Source organism: Dicentrarchus labrax, unplaced genomic scaffold (assembly GCF_905237075.1).
Source record: "Dicentrarchus labrax unplaced genomic scaffold, dlabrax2021, whole genome shotgun sequence".
Lineage (NCBI taxonomy): Eukaryota > Metazoa > Chordata > Actinopteri > Moronidae > Dicentrarchus > Dicentrarchus labrax.
This window is the reverse complement of record NW_026136722.1, coordinates 15,264,393-15,287,479: the sequence shown is the minus strand read 5'-3', so window position 1 is coordinate 15,287,479 and position 23,087 is coordinate 15,264,393. Positions and strand designations below refer to the sequence as shown.

Below are 23,087 nucleotides of genomic sequence, written 5' to 3'. Positions count from 1 at the left end.
AAAAACAATCAAAGACATTGTTCACACATTACCAGACACCCAGTAAGCCCACCAGTGTCAGTAAAACATTAAAACAATACACCAATAAACATACATAGTACATACATAATGGAGAACTAAAACAATTACCATACTTCCATACCTTGTGTGTATTATAAAAGTACATTTATTTGTTTAATGTACTAATATTTATCATTATTATTTATTAATAATTATAATAATACAATTAATTAATCACGGACAGGTGTAATTCCCCCCCTCGACCAGCAGGAGGCGCACACACACTCCGGGCCACTAGGGGGCGCTGTGGCGACAGCGGTTATTTATCACTTGAAGAAACGATGGCGGACTCTGAAGAGCCAAAAGCAGGTCCTTGCACTTTCTTGTTCAAAAAATCTACAAAGAAATTCTCCGGACGAAAGAGGAAAGCAAGCGACAGCGACAAAGGTATAAAATATTAATGTTACTCATGTTTTTCTCTCCCTTTAATCCCCCTTTGTGCGTCGCTTTGACAACGGCCCTGAAACCTCCGACTCAAAGTCGCTAACGTAGCTTACAAACACTTAATGTACGCTAAAGTAAGTGTTTGTGTGCTCTTCTGTTCTTGTATTTTAATTACGGTATGTATCTAGTAATAGCCCAGGGCCGTAAAAACAACAGAAAGGTGAGAACAACTCTGTAAACTGGACATTTTGTGAAGTTTGTTTTTCCGTCGCTGGTAAAAACATCGAGTGTTTGTGCTGCGTTCCAGTGTCCTCGGAATTTGGAGAACTGTGACTTCCTCTTTTTATTGGTTTATAGAAATAATAAAAACAATACAGAAATTATAAGTTCAGTTTATTTTTTCCTACAGATGGCAACAGTGATGAGGACCAGAGCTCTGTGGTTAGAAAAGGAAAGAAAGACACTCGAGTCAACCCCATGATTCAAAGGGTATAATAATAATAATAATAATAATAATAATAATAATAATAATAATAAGGGAGTTTAATGGTGAGGTAAGCTTGACCCTGGTGTTGTCCCTGTTCAGTCAAAGAAGGTGGAGAAAGACGTGGTATCTTCCAGTGAAAGTGAAGAGGACAAAGAAGACAAGAAGATCACGGTTGCCTACAAGTCCACACGGTCAGCGGTACGTTGGGACTTCTCCTTCATATTTCATTTTGTACGAGTGGTAGGAACCATATACTGTAATAGTTTTTGTTAAGGTGTCAATAAGAAAAGGGGGACGTAATCTGCTCTTGTTCTACATCCATGTTTTTCTGAGCTGTTTTTGGTTTGTGCCATTCACAGTCTGCTATATTTCTAACTCTTTCTCTCAATCTTGTTCTAAAACAGAAACCCGAGGGGCCCGAGGACATGGGTGCAACCGCTACATATGAGCTGGACACAGAGAAAGACAAGGACGCTCAGGCCATCTTTGAGAGGAGTCAGAAAATCCAAGAGGTAGGAGATCACGTTTTTTGCGAAAAGCTATAATTGAATATACGTTTATGAAGAGTTTCTTCATACATTTTGATATATTTTCTGCAAGTGTTGGCAAACTAGTGGCTGCATTGCTATTGTAAAAAGTTCTAAGTGTTGTATAACAGCACGAAGTCATACCTGGCTGAAAAATGTTTCATTACTGTCAATATGGATAATTATTGAGATTACTATTTTTAATAAAAGAACAGGTGGAAAAAAGAGTTTTCCACTTTATTTATCAAGGTACACCGGTAATAATTTTATTGTTTTCTCATACGTTATTGTTGCTGAGTACTTCATGGATTGTTTCTGGAGATGTAACAGATGCTCATCAAAATTAAAACATCTGCTTTAACGTGACAGTATGCACACATTTTTTTTTCTGCCGGATAATTTTAAGTTTACTTACTGGACAAATCCTTTTTTCTCCTTGAACAGGAGCTGACGGGTAAAGAGGACGATAAAATCTACCGCGGGATCAATAACTACCAAAAGTTCATCAAACCAAAAGATACCACCATGGGCAATGCTTCCTCTGGCATGGTCAGGTGAGCACGAGCTTCCTTAGTGTTTGCTTTCTTAAGACATTCTTCACCTATGAATGCTAATATGTAATCAATTGTTGTTGATTCATTTAATTTCATTTGATATTTTCAACAGAAAAGGACCAATCCGAGCTCCCGAACACCTGAGAGCCACAGTCAGGTGGGACTACCAGCCGGACATCTGCAAGGACTATAAGGAGACTGGTTTCTGTGGCTTTGGAGGTGGATATGAGATTTTTTTTTACTATTAAAACATCAGTCATCTGTTGAATAACTACGTAAAACTTGACACCTCGACCATTCACTTCAGTGGTCATATCTTTCTCTCCTGCATTTAGACAGCTGCAAGTTCCTTCACGACAGATCAGACTACAAACACGGGTGGCAGATTGAGAGAGAACTGGAAGAGGGCAGATACGGAGCCAATGGTGAGTTCAGAAGGAGGAGCTGATGTGAGTTTTGTGTGCGCCCACATCAGCATTCCCTGAACAAAACTGTGCTTTCATCTAGACGATGAGAACTACGAGGTGAGCAGTGACGACGAGGATATGCCCTTTAAGTGCTTCATCTGCAGGGAGTCTTTCAAGAATCCCATTGTCACAAAGTAAGCCTCTTGTCCTCTGCTCTTTCACTGTGCAGTGCCTTGTTTATTACCAGTGTTAACCAGTCAAATGTCTCCCAGGTGCAAGCACTATTTCTGTGAGACCTGTGCCCTTCAGCATTACCGCAAGTCCAAGCGTTGCTATGTGTGCAACACTCAAACCAACGGTGTCTTCAACCCCGCTAAAGGTAAGCAGGCAAGACCTACTTCTAATGGATGCAACTTAATGATTCCCTTCAATCAATGTTTTCTATTATTTTCTCTTTATTCCAGAGTTGATGGCCAAGATGGAGAAACGCCAAGCTGCAGAAGACCAGCCACCATCAGATGACGAAGATTAGCGACATCCGAACCCTTTTCAACCCTCCCCTAATGTGTTTGTCTGTGTAAATTTGGAATAAAATAACCTTTTTTAAGATAGTTTACTGCCTCACTGTGTGGTACCATCGAGTTAAAACATCAAAGTGAACAATGTTTATTGTTAAAAGTCAAGTTTGACATTTGCAACACTTTGTTTTGCCCCAACATTCAAATGTACAAGCAGACAAAACAAGCACCAATGTAACATTCACGTTTGACATAAGTAACATCACACCCAGAGTAAGTTCAAGGAAATACATACTTCTATGCTCTGAAGGTTAAACTAAACCGATGTAAAGCTTAACCTGTGTGCAACAAAAGTAAAGCATGACATGTTTACACTGTAACACAGCCAGAGAGCTAAGAAATGCGTGTACATGCTGTTCGTAAAGTCGATACTCTCCATCTGGTGTAGAGGGGGCTGAGTGAGCTGTGAGGACCAGTGTGCACCCTTACGGTGGTCCCACTGACCAGATGGGCCACATCGAGCGGCCACGTTCAAACAAGAGGTAGAGTGTCCCCTCTAAATATTTAGTAGCAGCTTCCCACTGATTCATTTCGTGAGAATCTTTCGGTTTAGGCTACATCTAGATCAATAGACCCTCCTCTGAAACCTCAGCAACGGCATGAGGAATAGAAGAGTCCTGTAAAGTTTTGGCTCCAGGGGGGTTGTCATGTGTGAGTACAATCTGTAAACGTCTGTGTGTGTGTGTGTAAATAAACAGAGAGGCCATCAGTGCAGTGCAAGAGTCTGTGCATATCTAGAGAACCAAAGCGTGCGAGAAACATCAAGAAGAGGCAAGATGGCTGCTGGCTTTTAACCTCTGTCTGAGAACAGCAACCCTTTTTAGTTTGATATTTAAATTATTTACAAGGGGACCATTACAAAAACAAAGCTCGTCCTCTATGCTCAGAGAGTTTCCCGTCAGAATCCTACAAGTGTCTCCCCACCAAGTCCTCCATTGTCAGAAGTCCCAGTCGTCCACCTCCAAGTGGCTGAGACCCGACTCCAGACTAGCCAGTCCAGAGGGAGAGTCCTGCGGGTGGGAGCTCTCGTAGCTGGTGATGGGCGACACGGGCCGCAAGAGCTCAGGCAGCGCCTCTGAGGGCCGCCGTTTGATCTGAGAGGGTGAAAACAGAACACTTGAGGACAATCTTTAAATATTACTTTTTTTCTTCTTCACATCACACATAGCATTAAAGTAAGAGGAAAAAATGAATGGGCTGGTGGAGCAATTTTAGGCAGACAGCTAAGGAAATCTTTAGTTTTATTGTTTTGGATTATGCCCATACAGTAAGTATAAATTGGTTGTTTGAACTCTGAAAACTCCCCCTCTGAACTAATACACCACAAAGTCCTGTTTCACCTGGTGTTAGAGGAACAGACATAAAAGGGAAATGACATTCGCTTTTAGTTACTAAGCTAGGAATACAGTTGTACCAGAGGAAGAAAGGACCAAGGTAACAGAATAAAACAGTAATAACCTGATATCTTACACACCTGTTTGAAGAAGGGATGGCCTATGAGAGTGGCGGCAGATGGTCTGAAGGAAAACAAAGAGAAAACGATGAATAGTCTTGAAGCTTAACAATTCTACAACATGGTGTATAAAACATTTAAGCATGCAAGGAAGACAAAGGCAAACCTCTTTTCTGGGTCTCGCTGTAGACAAAGCTCGACAAAGGCGTGGAAGTGCGGAGAGAACGTCCGGTTGTAGGGGTGTCCCGAGGACGAGGAGGAGGGCTCTCCGTTGGAGTGCCGAACACCTCCGGGTCCTGGACCCTCGCAGATCCCAGAGTCGGCCCCAGAGCGAGAAGGTTTCAACGACAGCTCCTCTGGCGGGATAGTGGTGGTGTCCAGCAAACACGGCACCGTCCCATTTAGCTTCTCCAGCAGCATCTGTGGATAATGAGAGTGTTAAGTTTACCTATGCTTTGATTTCAGGAAACCAGCTTGCAGATCTTTTAACCTTTTAATTGACGAGATAGAGCCCTTTAATCAATGTACAGTTTAAAATGGAACAAGGTTAATATTATTAGTACAGTACTCCATAGTTTTCTTTTTTCTTTGCCCCTGATAATTTAGGCTAAAAACAGATACTGTGATGCAGAAGAGCAGCTAGTGAGTTGATAGGTCTCTTCTCACCTGTGTAGCTGGCATGTCTTTAAAGGGCACATGTCCATTTGCAAGCTCACAGGCTGTGATGCCAAGGCTATAAATGTCTGACCGAGAATCGTAGCCCTGCAGGTTCTGAGAAAAAAAAACATTCACATATTAAATTTATTGTCAATGTCATCACCATTTCACTTCTAATTTAGCTGACAAATCCAGCATAGTGAACTGTTGGACTTTGACTGCAGCATTTTAAACATGTGGACCAGGAGCAGGGACAGTATAACATAATGCCTGACTGTGAAGGAATGCAGTACTGTACCTGCTGCAGCACCTCAGGGCTGAGCCAGGGCAGCACCTTGACGCTGTACTGGGGGAAGTCGTGGACAACTCTGGCCCTCTGGCCATGACGGATCAGACTGAAGATGCTCCGTAGACCGGACATGCAGACCTGTCCGTCCGCTGAGATCAACACATGGCTGGCCTTCACACTCCTGCACATAACCAAAGACATTTAAGACACTGAATATCACAATGACCTATATGTCATGTTGATTTATCGATACTGTCAATTTATTAAAACAGAAATATAGAAATAAACTGCAACTATGACATAATGATTATTGATTCCTTCCCCAACAACTGTTAGTCAGCCTGGATACTACATAACAGTTCCCTGGGAGGATTTTACAGTATGCAACAGCTTCATTGTGTCAATTGCACCTCCTCTAAACCTAATAAAATGTCTTTAGTTTGGCTTTCAGTGGAGTGTTTCAGTGTCCCATTATGGCATACATACTGTTTCACATGCTGTTTCCACCCTGACTATAAGACAATTCCAGGAGACAATTTAAATATTTCTTGAACAGTTTCCAAATATTTTGTCTATGTGGTACAAAAAGACATGTTTGCCTCTAAAAACTCAGTTTACAAGTGTATCTTACCGGTGTACATATCCCATGTGGTGAATGTATTCAAGAGCTTTGAGCATGCCCAGCAAAATGTAAGCGATGGTAAGCTCCGCCATACCATCAGTGAAATGTGTGCAGATCAGATCTCTGGCAGACCCTGAAATACCATCAAACACAGATAATCACAATTGGAAAGCTGCTCTCTATTAGTACAGGCTACTTTAAAATATTATATTATATTAACATACTTTTATTACATATAACAGTGAGTTTAAGTGTATTTTTTTTTTTACCATAAGCCATGAAGGGCGTGATGACCCACAGCTCATTTTCAGCTATAAAGACGCTCTTGTAGGGCAGAATACTGGGGTGGTGAAACAACTTTGACACATGTAGTTCACCCTGCGAGGCAGAGAAAAGGAAATTATACCTCATTATGTCGAGATGACAGGCAGAGAACAAAAGAGGATTCTGATTCTAATTAGAAATAGGAGGGCGAGCAGTAAAGACAGAAAAGTTAATCAGAACAAAGACACAGGGGTTACATAAGTATTCCCAATGAAGCGGCGAGATGACAGAAGGGAAATTTTATCCACTAACAAGAGAGAGGCAAAGACTGCAGGGGAGCTGAGTCATGTCAGAGTGATAGGATCAAGTGCTGATGCAGACCTGCAGGTAGGTAACCATGTCATTAGTGCACGACTCCAAGTCAATCCGTCGGATGGCTACGTGCTCCCCGGTGGGTCTGTATCGAGCCAGGTTCACTGTCATCAACTCGTCCAATCCCCGGCCTACAGCACAGACACACTTAATTTACATAACTGTTCGTGTCATTGTTACACTAGTATCCACCAGGCCTTTGTATTTTAGTATTTATGTTGTAAAATACCATACAAACGCATAGCTTAGCAATATTACTTTTTAGTTACAGGTCAAGAAACTGCATTGCAAAGTGAAAGTATTACATTATTACCATTTGGATACCTTTTTTATTAAAAAACCCAGGATGTGTTGAAGAAGCAATACTTAGGCAATACTTAGGCAAATCAATACAAACATGTGCAGGTGTGAATTTGCCTCTACATACCGATAATGATGAGGAGCTCGTAGGAGTTGCTGTCAGGGAGGAAGCTGCCCATGGTGTCCCGACGTGGGAGGGAGGTCAGACTCTCCTGGCTGTCCTCATGGGCCTGGAAGTAAGGGGTGAGGAAACAGAGCGAGTGAAGACGGGCTGTGAAACTGACTTCACTTGCTACAGTGCAGGACTGTGTTACAGAGCTTGTGAATGACTACCGGACGGTTGGCCATATGTGTGAGAACTGTTACAAGATCACCAAAGGACAGGGGTGTGTTACCAAGGTGCGTTAGCGTGACTAGCCAAAGAAAAAGAAAAACAGGAATTGGAAGACATACTGGCACTTCAAACCATCATCAGCAAAGTATTTACAAGTATTTACTGTAGGTCTAGTTATTAAAGCATAGTCCAATACAACAGATCCATTTAATATAATACTGCATGTGTTGTTTTAATGGCCCAAGACAGTTAGAACATATCAGCTTTTGTGAAATCAGAATATGTGGTTACTCTTCGACTAACTACTGCTTCAGAATATCAAGTGAATACAGACTCACAAAGTGTGGTCTACACATAACCTATGCCCTCCTGTGTTTAGTTTAAATGATTTTTAGACTTGTGAATCACAAATATATGTAGAGAAAAATGAATATTCGTGGCAGTGAGGACTCCTGAATTCCATCAATGTATCGCCCCTCAAATGATGGAAATGGACAGATTGCAGTAGCAAGCTGTGGAAGCAAATGGAAGTGTTTGATGAGCTGTATGAATATTTGGATTGTTTCCACCAGACCAGAATGAAGACGCACATTCAGAATTAGAATAGTGCACTTCCTTGAGCACAAGTGAATCCTATAAAATCAGAGGATCAAGATCAAGAGACACACACAACTCCAATATCCACAAGAGTTCTCCGGATGTGAAGCCAAATGATGCCTTTTGCCATATATAAACTTTTTACAGACTCGACATTAAAACTGGCATGACGACAAAGTCAAACATGCTATGGCAGCCATTGCTTCAGGGAACAACTGTAAATGTTGATCTAATCACATGGGTACAAATGTGATCAGATTCAGAAGTGGTTGCCATGCATTGCTAAAGCTGAACACATGGAACTCCATCTATCTACAGCCAGCAGGGACACACGGTGGCTGACATCAAAGTGTGACTAAAAGAGCGACGCTATCAGTTCACCATCAACAGCAGGCCGTCAGCACAGACAGGTAGTGTTAAAACGTAAAACACTCACGACAAAACATTTGACATTTAGTGAGGTGACACCAAAATCCAAAACAAAGCCTTGAGCACAGCTTGTTAACAGCACACTGAAGACTCTGACAGGACTATTTATTCTCTTTGAGGAACAAAGCATGACAGTACACTCTGCTGTGTCACCCTCTTCCCCAGCAGAAGCCCTGGTGAGTGAGGTGAGGTCTCCTTCTGAGCTACAAGCACGTACAGCGTGTGTCATGAACTACACACTCATGCATACATAAATGTGCAAAGCCTCGGGGGGGGTTTGTGAATTCCTCTATAATATAAATCTGTGTGCGCACATACACATGCATGCACGCACATACACAAAGGGCAAATGGGGTGGGGGGTGATGATGCAGTGACAGGAGTACCACACTTACTTTCCTGTGAGAGAGTCCCTGAGCTTGCTCTGGGGTAGAAAAACCACATCAATGGCATAGAGACATGAACACACACAAAACAAGAGAAGGATCTGTGTTTAGAGCAGCTCTTGAACTGGGAAGTGCAGCATCTGGCAGTGGGAGTTTGCAGCAGGCTGCAGGATTTGATAGATGACGTTTGCTGATTTCCCCTGTCGCTAACAGGATTCGTCTGAACGAGCAGTTTCGTCATTCAGGTTGCCACCCTCGAAGTGATGCATCATTATCAATAAATACATCAATTAGAAAGTTTTAACTTGTGGGAACATGATTAAACTGAAACTGAACTGCAGAAGTGAATTCTCACCCCAGTAAAGTGCATCAGCATAAAATATTTCAATATTTTCTTTCCAAAAAAAAAAAAAGAAAACCAATCTAGCTGAACCCTGCAGGTTCTTCCTAGATATTATGTAAGGCGATGGGAACACAGCGCAGCCAAAACAGAAATAATACACTTGAGCAAACATGCAACACTGAGCAATGATTTGCCTGCAAGAAAATGAAAATGAGGCAAAGCTTGTGTAGAAAGAAAGCATTGGCTAATCCACCCCAGAACCTTTCCATAATACACAAAAGCTTCAATAATGTGCCAAAAACTAGACTGATTATTAATGAGGAGAAACATGGCACTTAAAAATATAAACAACCCAGTGATACAATTTGTAACTACAGTCCTGGAAGTGACCCTTTCGCTCTACTTTCACATACCATACAGTAGTTATATATTTCTTTTTAAAACCAGATGTAATCTTGGGTCTTAATGTAACGGCTGTAAATATCACAGAACAAATTAACCAAATTACCATCAATCACCATGGGGAATTACCACCAACCAGGGTTGATAAATGTAGTTTCTTTGGCAAGAAATCGACAGACAGTAGTTACAGGAATAGTCAAAAATAACACGGATGTAATGGATGGATAAAACCAATGAACCATTCAGGCCTCGAGGACCTTTTATTAATGAGTATGATTGAGTGTATTTTCTTTTCATATTACATATTTGCTTAGTCTTAAACCAAGACTGACATAATTTATTTTTAATGACAATTCAACCACTCAAATCAGCCCTGGAGCAGTCCACAGAACAGATCATGACTGGAAGGTTGATGGTTTAATTCACAGACTACTGGGGAAAAAATGGATAAGAACATCATTTTAAAAAACCTGTGAGAATTAAAAAGACATTTGGGCTCCAAACGCTGTAGCTCACAATCAAAACAGGAAGTATGCCAGTCTGAATAGTTATGGTATTCATGGTCCAATGTCAGCCATTTTCAGTTTTTCTTTTCAACAACAGTGTGAACGTAACTGTAGCTATGGCGGTCTTTGAATCCACCCCAGTTATTATGACCTACTCTGTGAATCATGACAGTGTCTTTGTCAGGAGGATTTTAAAAAGACTGACAGACTTCGCCTCAAATAACCCGCTGGCTTCGCACTATTTCAGCACATAATGACACAGCTGACATGTGTGAACAAGCTGGTTGTGCAGATGGGAGATAAATTCAGTGTGGGTGGACAAGCCCTGCTGCTGCTGCTGCTGCTGCTGTACAGAGTTCAGCATATCAAAATCTCTGGAGTCTGTGGATCATGCAGCCAGCTGATAACACTAAGGATGTTGTTAGATTAACTGAATTACGCATGTGAATTTTAAAGGTTTTCCAAGTTGTCAGCTCATATTTATTTTAATTTCATTACAGCATGAGTGTAAACTAGCACATACTGGCTAAAACCTAACTACTATCTCAAAGCAGGAGACCACAATGAGTTCTATATTTCGTTGTCCCGACATCTTACGTGCCAAAAGTTCTGATTAAATTCACACTTTATTGCTCAATAAAGCAAATGTGAGTTACCACAAGAGGGACAATGTCAAATTTAAGTAAACAGGCAAATTATAAATATTTGACAGCCAAAAACAAGTATGCAACCTTTTTAGAAGCAAGATAAACACACAAGAAGCATTAAATAAAATGGCACAGACCATGTGAGACATTACTAAAGAGTGATTTTCTTTTTTGCCATCCTCTGATAAATTATTGTAGCAAAAAGAAGCAATGAGGCAGTCATCTATACGCAAGAAACGTATAGATGACTGATTGACTGGATTTAAGACTGACATCTGTGAGGCAGAGCAAAGCAACCACTCACTTAAAGCAAAGCTACAACTAGAACAGACAGTTGTTTCCTGTTTGTGCTGATGAAGGGCCTAATGTGGAAGCAGTGGTTTTGGGAATGTTGAACCCTTTTGTTGTATCTCAATTTGCCTTTTATCTCACCTCCAAATAACTCCAAATCCCGCAGGCTCTCCACACTCAATTTCTCAGATACCCAACGCTGACAGACACAGAGAGTTAATGACGGGACATGGAGAAAAGGGGAGAAAAAGGGGGAGAAAAGGGGGAGAAAAAGCAAGCAAGAATAAGAAAACTGTTCCAGAGAAACACAAACATATTTAAAGCAGTTGAATAAAGATGGTTCGTGCTGACTTCAAAATGTGCAGCAACAGTTTTCTGTCTTTTTGTGTGAAAGAGAAAGAAATAGAAAGCTCAATTTAAAAAAGCCTTTCTTCTCTGTAAGTAGGGCTGGGTGAACTTCATACATATGACTATTCATTATTGTCTTATGATAAAAATAGTGTCTGGCTGTTTGCAATGAAAGCTATCACAGACATGGTCCTAGTCTGAGTGCCTTACAGGGATTAAGTCTTCTTCTAGACCAAAAGAAATATCAATTAAAAGCCCATGAGTACTGTAGATTTAAAGCTAAATCTAGGATTACATTTAATCCTTGTCTAGGAAATTGGCCGTGTAAATCTATGTCTAAAATAGGAGGTACGTGGCAAACACTTACAAGAAAAGACATGGATCCTCTTTAGTGTGTTACATATGAAACGCTGAAAACACATCCAGGGAATACCTGTGAAGACAAGTGAGAAAACTGTGAAGAAGATGTCTCTGTTGGGTCTGCTGCTCCTGCTGGGGAGAAATGTTGATTTAACTAACAAACAAAAGACTCTTCAGTCTAGCCTGTAGAACAAGAAATCTTCTGTTTGATGGCAAAAGCTGATAAAGGGTCTGATGTAATATTACCAACCAGAGACTAACCTTTCTTTTTAGTATACGCAGTTTGATTCAAGCGCTTGAGATACTAACTGTACTCCATTATGCATTACATTACAATAACACAATCTGTCTCCTAAGAAACTAAATACGTTGTTTCACCTTAAAAACTCGAATAGCGTCCGTGGATGTCTCAATATTTACATGAGTGAGTTATGGACAGTAACTGGTGGAAGATAGGAGTTCACTGGAAGAGCAGAAAGTGTGTCTTTGTGTATTTCTTGTATTAATAATCAGTGAATTATAGTCACACCACTCCACTAAACACCCTACTGATACTGAATACTAGGCTCTTATTCAGTGCCTAACAAAGACAACAGTGTAATATCATATTTGGAGTCTCAGTTTGGATGTGAGTGTACACGGCCTCCTGAGTCAGTCACAAACAAAGATGACTGAATAACTTTATCTACCCTGTGGATAATATGAATGAATCAGCTGAGGATTAACCTCAGTTGAATCAGCTTTTGCCTATAGGAGCTATTATCCTTACCACACTTTAAAGTCTATCACAGAATACATATAACATCTGGAAAAAAAAAAATAGCCAACATCTGCAGAACATAAACTTGATGGTTTCACTGATATCGTGTGAAATGATGTATGTTTTGGCCCACAACCAAACATATTAACGAGTCTTGCCTATATTGTACGTTATGCATACACGTTACCACCAATTAAAAGTTATTAATAAACCTTGTTTTTTGCAGAGCAACGTGATCGCTCAGTGAGGATATCTACTGAATGAACACATAATGGCGCTTATATATATATAAACAGAGATAATGACCTCCAACCACAGCAAACAGAGCAATCTGAACAGACAAAGGAAGAAAAATAAACCCACTCATTTACAGCAGATGGGTCACAAACGGAGCTGAACTCACGTTAAGAGTCGCTGATGTTGCCATGATGGAGGGCGAAAGCTAGCGATAGTAAAATTACCGTTAGCTCCAGCGGCTACGTTGACTGAGTTCAGCTTTATTTTACCGTTTTAATAACTCACCTGTTCGACGTTTGGACGGGCAATGCCTGGTTGGAGCGACAATATGTTTTAGGAGAACTTATCTAGCAAGCCATCCTCTGTGTTGGATGTTTTTTTGGGCAGCTCTCTCTCCACTACGCTTTCTCGGTTGTGTCGCGCACGAACTGACGACTGGTGATGGGTCGGTCGCGAACGATCCGGCTCTAAGAGTCGGATCTTTGAAGTGAACGACGGGATCCGGATCCGGGTTTTTTTCCCCCTGTTTTTTTTCTGTTAAAGCCGCGTGATTGGTCAAAATGTGTGGCAGCGTTATGGTGCTATCCATTTGTCTCGTGAACTCGGAGCCCGAGTCGTTCTGCCGCGAGAACGTGACGTCGTCGCCCGGCTCGTACCACTTACAGCGTTCCAGTTTGTCTTTGGGCATTACGAGTCGGAAAGAAGTGCAAGCAGCTGTGTTGTTATTGCTTGTGGCTCTTCTGAACAAGCTCAACGTGAAATAATAACATGTTTTTCTACAGAAACACTTAACATTTCAAGTAATTCCGTTATTGCAAGTCTTACATTTCAATAATATTTTGCCATTTTTTGCCTATTTCAATTTCAACAAGTGCTGTGGCGTTTGTCTCGAGCCACCAGGGGCAGTGGCGGGCTACTGTTATTGTTAGTTACATTAGCCAATTTAGCAAACCAGCTCGAAAACAAAACTTTACATTGTGTTGCACGCACAGCACAGCAACACCGTGCAATGACCGGACTAAAGGAACACTGGAAAGGTGAGGAGAACGAGTGACAGGGACATTTTAATGCGATAGACGGTTCAAAGGCAAAGTTAAACATTTCATATCGAGCAGCTTTTTCTCTAATTAAGATGGGTCTTTGTTTTTGTATTTTATAATTTATTTTTGTAGCCCTCTGTTCCATGTTGAGTATATTAATAAATCCATATAAATTAAAAAAAAAACATTAAATATTCATTTTACACATAATTAGGTAATAAATTAATTTAAACAACAAAAAAAAAAAAAAATCCGAGGAGCCACTTGGGAGCCGAAAGAGCCGACTCTTTTTTAGTGAACCGAACCAAAGGAACCGATTCTCTAAAAAGAGCCGGAATTCCCATCACCACTGACGACACGCACCCACGGAGCGACGCAGCGCGCGCGCTCACATGACGTAGGCACCGCTCGAGCTCGTCTGGTCCAGGTGAACAACACTGGAGCTTCAGCTGGCGTCACAAACAGGTAAAAGAGCCGCTACACAACGACGGACGCACTCGGGTCGGGACAACGCGTTGGTCTCGGACTTGTGAAAGCGACGCGAACTGAACCACATTAACAGAAAACCCTGGTTCACACCCCCCCCTCCGCCCTCCGCCCTCCCCCGAAGATCGGCCTCGTTTTGCGGCCTTGAGCTAATAACGAATAACGCTAATGTTGTGTGTTTTTACCACCTGGATGAATCGGGACCTGCGTTGTTTTATGTCGTTATCTAAAGACTTCGAGGCGAACTTTAACCTCCCGGAGTCAACCCGCTGAATCTCGCTGCTGTGGTTGGTTTGCATCGCCGTGCTTAGCACACGGCTAACTAGCCTTATGTTGACGTAGTTACGTCAGTTTCTCACCGTGAAAACGTTGTTTTCCTGCAGAACCCAACTTTAATTAAGCCTAATTAATGCACTTGTGTTATTGCAACAGTCATGTTATGTAGCTACGACTGTGTATATATTATATAGGTGGACGTCCTTGTCAATTATTATGCTGTAACGTTGGTTATTCTGTTGGTTTTCTTGCAAAGTGAGTCATCTACTGTTAAATCTTGTGGAAAAATCTCTTGTTTCTACTGAATCCATCATATAAGTGGTTCTTGTTTAGTTTTCCATGATTCAGACAAGTCACATTTTACTTGGGAGTACCTTCATTTAAGAAGTGCATATGGCATTGTTGGTGTAATGACAGAGACATTTAAGCACTTTAAAGACTTGTTTACGCTCTTGTTTTCACAGCGCAGACATGAACTGGAACAAAGGTGGTCCGGGTGTGAAGCGAGGGTTTGGGTTTGGTGGATTTTCCCTCGCCGGAAAAAAAGAGGAACCTCCACAACCTCCGAAATCTCACACGTCTTTTGGAGGCCCGGGATCAAGTGGGGGATATGGGAAAAACCAGCAGCTCCCATCATTCTATAAAATAGGGACAAAAAGAGCTAATTTTGATGAGGAAAATGCGTGAGTATTACATCTCTCCCATACTCACACATATATATATATACCGCACTTACACACATGTGCAGTTCAACCTCTGATAAAACGATCCGAGTAGACTGTTATTTCTGGTTATTGAATAATTCTAAAACTGCATCTTTGTCCTCTTCAACAAGGTATTTTGAAGATGACGAAGAGGAGTCCAGCAGCAATGTAGATCTGCCTTACATCCCAGCCGAGAACTCGCCCACACGGCAGCAGATGCAGTCTGGTGGCGGCTCAGACAGTGAAGATGATCCGCTGGATGCCTTCATGGCAGAGGTTGAGGTGAGAAGAGACTTTGCAGTTAAGAAGAAACAAACTAGAATATGCTTCCAAATACTTAAACAAGGAATAATGGAAATAAAAGTTGACCGTTCCTTCTTGCTACACATGTAGAAACATTCAATTTAATCCGTAGAATAACATAAATGTAATAAAATAAATCAATATACAGACATGTGCACACCCAGGAAATCTGATGTTTTCACTAACTATGTTTTTTTCTTCTCCAGAACCAAGCAGCTAAAGACATGAGGAAATTAGAGGAAAAAGAAAAGGAGAAAAACACAGCCAAGTAAGACTTAAAATGTGCTCACATTGTTTTCATTTATTTGATTTTCAGTCACTTCTAAGGTCCTTATGTAGGTGCTTAAATTGAAAATTGACCAGAAGGAGAAATATTTGCTCACAACTGAATTAATAATTTGTGAGTGAAAGTATAAGACAACTAATCTGGGATAATCATACATACTGTTAATTGAATATTTAAATCCTGTACAATTCACTGCTTTTACAAATGTTTTAACTACCAATAGAAATGTAGCTTTATGCAGAAATCATATACTAAGTTTCTCCAAATTTTTGGCACAAAGAATTGCACGTCCAGCAAAGTTTCTGCTGGCTTAATAAATATACAGAGGTAAGCAGAGTGACCTTAGTCATAATGGGATGTGGGCTGTCTTGGGTGTATGAACGAGCCGCAGGGAAGTTTTTTTTTTTCTCCGCTTGTCATTTCAGGGGTATTCGTGATGACATTGAAGAAGAAGATGAACAAGTGAGTGAGCCCTCCACAGTTCTTCATCCACTACATCGTTGATCAGAGAGGTCTCCAGACCAAATACTCCCTAGAAATATCCTCTCTAATCCTATAAAGCCCCCTGCCCTCTCCTCTATCTGACCATGCAAGTTGCATTTAGGATCATTATGATGGAATTGTTTTTTTGTTTTTTTTTTGTGTAGATTATTCATGTTGTTTAGAAAGTGTGAAAAAAAAGCATGTTTAATTGTTCATTTATGTCATGTGACAAGTGACAAGAATAGTTGATATCAAATTGTGAACTGTAATTTAATCCTTCTGTCATAAAGCTGAATGTCTCCTCAGGTATTTGTGAGTTACTGGTGGCTGGAGGCTGTGGTACGTCGCAAACCGACTCTGTTTTTCACATGAAACGCTGTGCTCTCTGCAGGAAGCCTACTTCCGCTACATGGCAGAGAATCCCACAGCTGGGCTGACCCAAGAGGAAGAGGATGAAAACATTGATTATGACAGTGACGGGAACCCAATCGCCCCTACCACCAAGAAAATCATCCTACCACTTCCTCCCATCGACCACTCTGAGGTGCAGTTGGCAATACTGATTGAACACAGACAGCAACACAGACATTCAACATTTAATGTCTTTAAAGTGTGTAATATGAGAGATTTTGCTGAAATGTTTTTTTTTTTTTTTTCTTTTATAGATTGATTACCCACCATTTGAGAAAAACTTCTACAACGAGCACGAGGAGCTCAGCAACCTGACTGGAACTCAAGCATTGGAGTTGAGGCAGAAACTGAACTTGAGGGTAAGTGTGGTATTCATGCACGCTAGTATATAAATGTTTAACTGCTGAAATCATAGACATGTTTCAGTCACTCAAACACCAGTTTTTAGTAATATTTTTCCAGCTGTGGTGACTTTGGGGTGAATAGTTTTTGGAGACAAAGGCCTTCATTGTGTGTGAACTGTTGTTGTCGTCATGATGATTGTTTTGATTTTCTGCTTCTTCTATGTGTTTTTTTTCTCAGGTATCTGGTGCCGCCCCTCCAAAACCCTGTACTAGCTTTGCCCATTTCAGCTTTGACGAGCAGTTAATGCACCAAATCCGCAAGTCAGAATACACTCAGCCCACACCAATTCAGTGCCAGGTATTGTGCAAGTTTATCTCAAGGTTGCAATATTATTGAAAATTAACTGTTTTTCTTTAATGATTTCATGAAGGCTCCTCGTTGTTTTGCTCTCAATCTGGATTTTAGGGTGTGCCCATAGCTTTGTCCGGACGTGACATGATTGGTATTGCAAAAACTGGCAGCGGCAAAACTGCAGCTTTTATCTGGCCCATGCTGGTTCACATCATGGACCAAAAGGAACTAGAAGCAGGAGAAGGGCCCATCGCGATCATTGTGTGTCCCACCAGAGAGCTTTGTCAGCAGGTAAGAAATGGGAAGGGACTGAGTCAGGCTTTGTGAATGCATAAAAGATATTTGCGTGGTGTTAACTAAAAATACATTGTACTAATGTGTGTCATTTTTAATGTTTTCCAGATCCATGCAGAATGTAAGCGTTTTGGGAAAGCCTACTCATTGCGTTCTGTGGCAGTTTATGGAGGAGGCAGCATGTGGGAGCAGGCCAAAGCTCTACAGGAGGGAGCAGAGATTGTGGTGTGCACTCCGGTAAGAGAAAACACAACCAAATTTTAACTTCAAGCTGGCTTCTAAGAAGAGAATTCACGCTCCACTGCTGCAAGAAATCTGACATTTCCCATTTGTGTGTTTGCACAGGGTCGTCTGATTGACCACGTTAAAAAGAAGGCCACGTCCCTGCAGAGAGTGACATACCTGGTGTTTGATGAGGCAGACCGCATGTTTGATATGGGCTTTGGTGGGTTGGCATCGTGAGTGCTGCATCAAAGATGTTCTAAACTTGTTTTGTGCACTTCAGCTTATTTCTCTTTTCCCTTTCAGAATATCAGGTTAGATCCATCGCTAGCCATGTCCGCCCAGACAGGCAGAGTGAGTTGGTTTCATTTCTTTCTTAGTTAACAGCCAGTGTTCCATTTTGTGTTTTTATAATTCTCAATATGATTTCCTTCACAGCACTTCTCTTTAGTGCTACTTTCCGAAAGAAGATAGAGAGGCTTGCCAGAGACATCTTGGTAGATCCTATTCGTGTGGTGCAGGGAGACATCGGAGAGGTAACTAGCGCCACACGTTATCTGCAAACAAAAAACTTTTTTGTTTAGAGCTCTAGCTACACAAAGAGACAAATCTGCTCATTTATTCCTTTTTCAGTGTGTCTCAAAACAAATTTAGGGCTAAAAACATCTTAAATACAGTTACAGTACTTCAAATTTAAAGTAATGTTTGGCTTTGAACTATTTTCTGGTAAACTACTTTAAGCTATTGCATCAGCAAAAGTTGAATGTTTTTGGTGTCAGTATTGCAAATCCCATGTTTTAATTGCTGTTCTCTCCGACCAGGCTAATGAGGATGTGACCCAGATGGTGGAGATGTTGCCCAGTGCCACGGACAAATGGGGCTGGCTGACCCGACGGCTGGTCGAGTTCACGTCCTCCGGCTCAGTTCTCATCTTCGTCACCAAGAAGGCAAACTGTGAGGAACTTGCTACTAACCTGACCCAGGAGGGCTACAGCCTGGGCCTCCTGCACGGAGACATGGACCAGAGCGAGAGGAACAAGGTTATCAGCGACTTCAAGAAAAAGAATTTGCCTGTTCTGGTGGCCACTGATGTAGCTGGTGAGTGCAAGAGGAAGTGGTGATAGAGATGGGAGTTTTCCTCTACTCATTTCTTCCCGTATTGCTGTCCCATTTCAAACATTTGCTCAGTGAAGTGACAGTTCAGTCTGCTACACCGAGAGCTGAATAACAAAACTGTAGTATCAACTTTAACATCTTTTAACATGACATGTTTTAATTCCTCCCCAGCTCGTGGTCTGGACATCCCATCCATTCGCACAGTGGTGAACTATGACGTGGCACGAGACATCGACACACACACACACAGGATTGGTCGAACTGGTCGTGCTGGAGAGAAGGGTGTGGCGTACACTCTCCTCACCAACAAAGACACTACATTCGCCGGTGACCTCGTGAGAAATCTAGAGGGAGCTAATCAAGCCGTTTCCAAAGAACTGATGGATTTAGCCATGCAGGTGAGATACATAAGTCTCAAAGAAAATAAAATCTGTAGAGCAAATCGGCCTTTTGTTTTTTGGAGTGAATGTTGTTAACTTTGTTGTTGACCTTTTTTCCCCAGAATCCCTGGTTCAGGAAATCCCGATTCAAGGGTGGCAAAGGAAAGAAGCCGAATATTGGTGGGGGTGGTCTCGGCTACAAAGAGAGACCAGGCCTGGGGGCTGACAGTTCTGTGAGTTACTCATTACTACCTTGTAAATCTGCTTTCTTTTTGTAATGTGGGTATTAGTCATTTTTATGCACTGTAAAATGAACACCATAACATAAATTCCAGATTACATCTGTAAACTTCTCTCTGACAGTATTAAAAGCTGTCTGTTGGCAAAGATACTTGTTTTAGATTGATGAGATTCATGGTGATATTTGGAGAGAATTCAGAAAGATATGAGTAACACTTTGTTGTCTCTGCAGGAACGTAGTAGCAGCTTGATGTCTTCCACTAGTGGCTACGAAGGCTTCAGCAAACCGGCCACTGGGGCAATGGGTGATCGCATGTCTGCGATGAAACAAGCCTTCCAGGTAGAAATCTCTCCCTGTTGTCCCATCTTAATTATTGTGTCTTAATATATCTTTTAACTTTATTCCACTGTTATTGGTATTATTTTATTTTTCTTCTGCACTGCCTATTTCTGTTTTAAATGTCTTCATATGTTTTTGCTCCAATTCTATTGTCGTGCTTTGTAAGACTCTACATATGTGTGTAACTTGTGTTTTTTTAAACTTTAAATTCATACATTTTAAATTGATACTAAAATACATTTGTTACTTTTGTTATGTTTGACAGCCCAAGTTGTTGTAATCTGTTTTTTTCTTTATCTAGTCAGAAATACTGTTAGATTTGTAGTTTCAGTGTAAAAACTTCTTGTTTTGCCCCCTAGACAGCTAATCTCTTATTGTCAATGTCTGCTTTTCTTCTAGGCTCAGTATAAGAGCCACTTTGTGGCTGCGTCCAGTGGCCCTCCAAAGCTCAGCACCAAGTCTAGCAGCTCATCATGCTGGACAAGTGCCGGCAGCCTGAGCTCTGTGCCGACGGAGGCCGCCAACGGTTCAGAGCGGTCCCAGGGCATCACTATGTCAATGCCCGGCTTCACCAGCGCTGGCTCCCTGAGCTCAGTGCCCCCGAGTCCGATCAGTTCACAGCAGAGTTTCCCTCCACCTGCTCCTCCCCCACAGAGAGACAGCTCACGGGAGAGACATGCGGAGGACCGGCCGCGCCACGGTGACAGTTACCACCGCCACAGCGACAGGAGTGATCGACACAGCGGAGAGGATCGCCACGGAGAGCGGGATCGCCATGGAGACAGAGATCGTGACCGCCACGGGGACCGGGATCGCTATGGCAGCGGCAGCCGCCACAGCGATGGTCGTAACGGAGATGGAAGCAGGAGGGACAGAGAGGATCGGAGGAGTGAGAGGGACGGGGGAGACAGGGGAAGTGGGGAGGGGAGGGAGAGAGGTGATGATAGCTTTGCTGTCCCTGAACCACCGAAACGTAGAAAGAGCAGGTGGGACAACTAAAGAAAAACACATCAGTAGAATAATATGTGCAACCAACTGCTCCATGATGAGCTTGTCTCTTGTGCAGGCAGATAGCAGAGCATATCAGAGGCTGACACAAGCACAGGACTGTTAGGGGGGGATTTTGTGGACTTTGAATGAAGTGTACCGACGCTCCTGTCAGGTTGGTTACGACCTCAGAGCTCAACAGAGGGTGTCAGACAGATCAACACAAGCAGCTCAGAGACAGCCACTGTACATATATACCATTCAAGACTGTTGTAATTGTCAAGTCAATAGGGTCAAGCAATAGAGCTGTAATGAATCCTGCTGTCAGTAAGCAATTCAAAGTTAGGTTGTGTTGGTTGTTGTCTTGTTTCCTCTCACTGAACTCCAAACATGCTTTTGTGCTTGCAAACGCTTATTTTGGATCTTTGCCAAGTGTGTTTGTGTGTTTGAATTTTGTTAATCTACAAAAGTTAACTGTTTCATTTTTGAAGGCACTGTGATGACTCACAGTCACACGTACGTGTCAAACTGTATAGCTTTTTTGTGTCTTGTATTCAAGTTTTAGTGAAGTGCCTTTTCTTGGCATTTAGTCTCTATGCTTTGAAATGTTTTTCAAGAAAATGCATTTGTTTGTATGAGAGGAATTTCAAGTGTTCATTCACACATGGAAAATGTGAAGTTTTGATTAAAAATACTCATTTGGCATCTACTTTTGTATCTGCTTTCTATGACCGTAAAACCGTCTGAATGCATAAAAATAATTCAATTTGGTATTTAAGGCAGTTACATTTAGTAGATTTTGTTTTGTTTTGTCATATTTTGTGCACTTCATGAGGCAGAGCAACAGAACAGCATGTTGTCTTTAAAACACAAGCCCGACTGTTCCAGGAGAGAGTGGAGTCCTTGTTGCATTAGAACTATTTTTGTCTAAATTGTCTTGATTCAATTTGGAGAATAAATTACTATTATAATATCGCCATATAAGGCTGCGTGTACAGGCTTTAGTGCAGAATTGATTAAAAACATCTTGCCCCTGACAAGGGCTGCACAGTAAATCAAAATATTAATCAAAATCTCAAGAACCTGCAATTTGTTTGATGAAGGTAAAATATGTAACGGCAGCATAATAAAGTATTGCAGCTCTGAAGAGATGCTTAAATCTTGTTCCACAGATGTAAGAAAACGTGTTTCTTGGGTACTATAGACCCTAACAAATGTCACATCAGAATCAGAATGACTTTATTGATCCCCAGAGGGGAATTTGTTACAGTTGCTCAAGGTGCTCTCACAATGTCAGAATAGAAATAATACTTATATTACAATATCTAACAAAATCTATATAGAATATAAATGTATATATAAATATATATATATAAGTAAAAAATAAAGAGACCATGTGCCTTTATAGTAATAAAATATATACAATATATGACAATATATACACAGTACGCCACAGTAAATGAGTAATAGTAGTGAATCATCATGATTTTAGTATTGTTTTCAGTGAAAATGAAAATTCCCACTAATTGTGTATCATATTGCAATCGCATTTTCTCTCTAAATAATCACAAATTGACTTTTTTTTTTACCATATCATGCAGTCCTACCCCCCGACGCTGGTGAGAAATGCTGACAGGTACTTGATACACCAAATTTCACATTCATTTATAACAGAAAACTTTTATTTATCTAAAATGTTATTTATAGTTCAATGCAATAACACATACAGCCTATTCAGCACCACACAAACCCCGAAGCCTTAAACATATTTGAATTGTATAGTCGTCAAAGCTGCTTTTATTTTTATATACCTCTTAACCCTTGACATATACAGTATGTCTAATATTTATTACTGTTTGTTACGATTGTTGATTAAAAAAAAGCTTTAAAAAGAAAACTGCTTCGAGGTCAGAAAACTGATTAAAATAAATCTATAATTTGTACAGTTATTATCCATACCAATGGTGTTGTTGTCTGCTATAATGACAGGTTGTACATACTGACCTTAATAACGGTTATATTACAATTAAAAAACATTGTAGTTCCTCTCTATGACCACTGGAAGGCAGTGAATCTAAACTGTTACCTCCACCAGTTGTTTTTGTTTTTGTTTGTTATTAATTCCTAATATTACAAACGTTTACATTATACCTGATAAATGAATAAACAATAAACATGATAATATGTGTTAATCGTTACTGATCGCTTTAATTAGATTCATTTTGAAAGT

General features: G+C 41.0%; 3 protein-coding genes across 7 annotated transcripts; 2 read left to right on the top strand and 1 right to left on the bottom strand.

The window, feature by feature from the left end:
• Nucleotides 1–324: 324 nt before the first annotated feature.
• rnf113a (ring finger protein 113A) lies at nucleotides 325–3,030 on the top strand. Its single transcript, XM_051389233.1, has 10 exons — nucleotides 325–447; nucleotides 854–933; nucleotides 1,031–1,129; nucleotides 1,336–1,443; nucleotides 1,903–2,012; nucleotides 2,125–2,231; nucleotides 2,348–2,437; nucleotides 2,520–2,613; nucleotides 2,692–2,798; nucleotides 2,884–3,030. Exons 1-10 carry the CDS (start codon nucleotides 342–344, stop codon nucleotides 2,949–2,951), a joined length of 969 nt encoding a protein of 322 aa, XP_051245193.1. The 5' UTR covers nucleotides 325–341; the 3' UTR covers nucleotides 2,952–3,030.
• A 39-nt stretch (nucleotides 3,031–3,069) lies between these two features.
• Nucleotides 3,070–13,041, bottom strand: strada (STE20 related adaptor alpha). 3 transcript variants are annotated; one of them, XM_051389230.1, is made up of 13 exons: nucleotides 12,879–13,041; nucleotides 11,604–11,669; nucleotides 11,030–11,087; nucleotides 8,709–8,737; nucleotides 7,082–7,184; nucleotides 6,664–6,785; nucleotides 6,288–6,396; nucleotides 6,028–6,151; nucleotides 5,406–5,577; nucleotides 5,117–5,221; nucleotides 4,617–4,870; nucleotides 4,472–4,514; nucleotides 3,070–4,091 (listed from the first exon to the last, which is right to left on the bottom strand). In XM_051389230.1, the coding sequence occupies exons 2-13, from the start codon at nucleotides 11,613–11,615 to the stop codon at nucleotides 3,936–3,938; spliced, it is 1,287 nt and encodes a 428-aa protein (XP_051245190.1). In that variant the 5' UTR covers nucleotides 11,616–11,669; nucleotides 12,879–13,041; the 3' UTR covers nucleotides 3,070–3,935. The 3 variants fall into 3 exon arrangements, with proteins under 3 accessions (XP_051245190.1, XP_051245192.1, XP_051245191.1); XM_051389232.1 differs by lacking the exon at nucleotides 8,709–8,737 and having other exon boundaries at nucleotides 12,879–13,039; XM_051389231.1 differs by lacking the exons at nucleotides 8,709–8,737; nucleotides 11,030–11,087.
• Nucleotides 13,042–13,977: 936 nt separating this feature from the next.
• Nucleotides 13,978–21,566, top strand: ddx42 (DEAD (Asp-Glu-Ala-Asp) box helicase 42). Of its 3 annotated transcripts, XM_051389224.1 has the most exons (18): nucleotides 13,978–14,098; nucleotides 14,860–15,078; nucleotides 15,231–15,381; nucleotides 15,609–15,670; nucleotides 16,114–16,150; nucleotides 16,563–16,715; nucleotides 16,837–16,941; nucleotides 17,165–17,284; nucleotides 17,393–17,569; nucleotides 17,681–17,809; nucleotides 17,918–18,017; nucleotides 18,101–18,148; nucleotides 18,233–18,330; nucleotides 18,616–18,892; nucleotides 19,082–19,308; nucleotides 19,413–19,523; nucleotides 19,763–19,870; nucleotides 20,270–21,566. In XM_051389224.1, the coding sequence occupies exons 2-18, from the start codon at nucleotides 14,867–14,869 to the stop codon at nucleotides 20,867–20,869; spliced, it is 2,715 nt and encodes a 904-aa protein (XP_051245184.1). In that variant the 5' UTR covers nucleotides 13,978–14,098; nucleotides 14,860–14,866; the 3' UTR covers nucleotides 20,870–21,566. The 3 variants fall into 3 exon arrangements, with proteins under 3 accessions (XP_051245184.1, XP_051245187.1, XP_051245185.1); XM_051389227.1 differs by lacking the exons at nucleotides 13,978–14,098; nucleotides 14,860–15,078; nucleotides 15,231–15,381; nucleotides 16,114–16,150; XM_051389225.1 differs by lacking the exons at nucleotides 13,978–14,098; nucleotides 14,860–15,078; nucleotides 15,231–15,381; nucleotides 15,609–15,670 and having other exon boundaries at nucleotides 15,677–16,277.
• Nucleotides 21,567–23,087: the final 1,521 nt, after the last annotated feature.

What these genes read in the sequence shown, in the direction of transcription:
- ddx42 (XM_051389224.1), top strand. Translation starts at nt 14,867, where the DNA reads ATGAACTGGAACAAAGGTGGTCCGGGTGTGAAGCGAGGGTTTGGGTTT. An exon ending in CCACACCAATTCAGTGCCAG is followed by an intron (nt 17,285 to 17,392) that starts GTATTGTGCAAG and finishes TCTGGATTTTAG; the next exon opens with GGTGTGCCCATAGCTTTGTC. An exon ending in TGTCCGCCCAGACAGGCAGA is followed by an intron (nt 18,149 to 18,232) that starts GTGAGTTGGTTT and finishes TTTCCTTCACAG; the next exon opens with CACTTCTCTTTAGTGCTACT.
- rnf113a (XM_051389233.1), top strand. Translation starts at nt 342, where the DNA reads ATGGCGGACTCTGAAGAGCCAAAAGCAGGTCCTTGCACTTTCTTGTTC. An exon ending in GGAGTCAGAAAATCCAAGAG is followed by an intron (nt 1,444 to 1,902) that starts GTAGGAGATCAC and finishes CTCCTTGAACAG; the next exon opens with GAGCTGACGGGTAAAGAGGA. An exon ending in GGGCAGATACGGAGCCAATG is followed by an intron (nt 2,438 to 2,519) that starts GTGAGTTCAGAA and finishes GCTTTCATCTAG; the next exon opens with ACGATGAGAACTACGAGGTG.
- strada (XM_051389230.1), bottom strand. An exon ending in CGAGCTCCTCATCATTATCG is followed by an intron (nt 6,786 to 7,081) that starts GTATGTAGAGGC and finishes TCTGTGCTGTAG; the next exon opens with GCCGGGGATTGGACGAGTTG. An exon ending in GCCCTGAGGTGCTGCAGCAG is followed by an intron (nt 5,222 to 5,405) that starts GTACAGTACTGC and finishes TTTTTTTCTCAG; the next exon opens with AACCTGCAGGGCTACGATTC.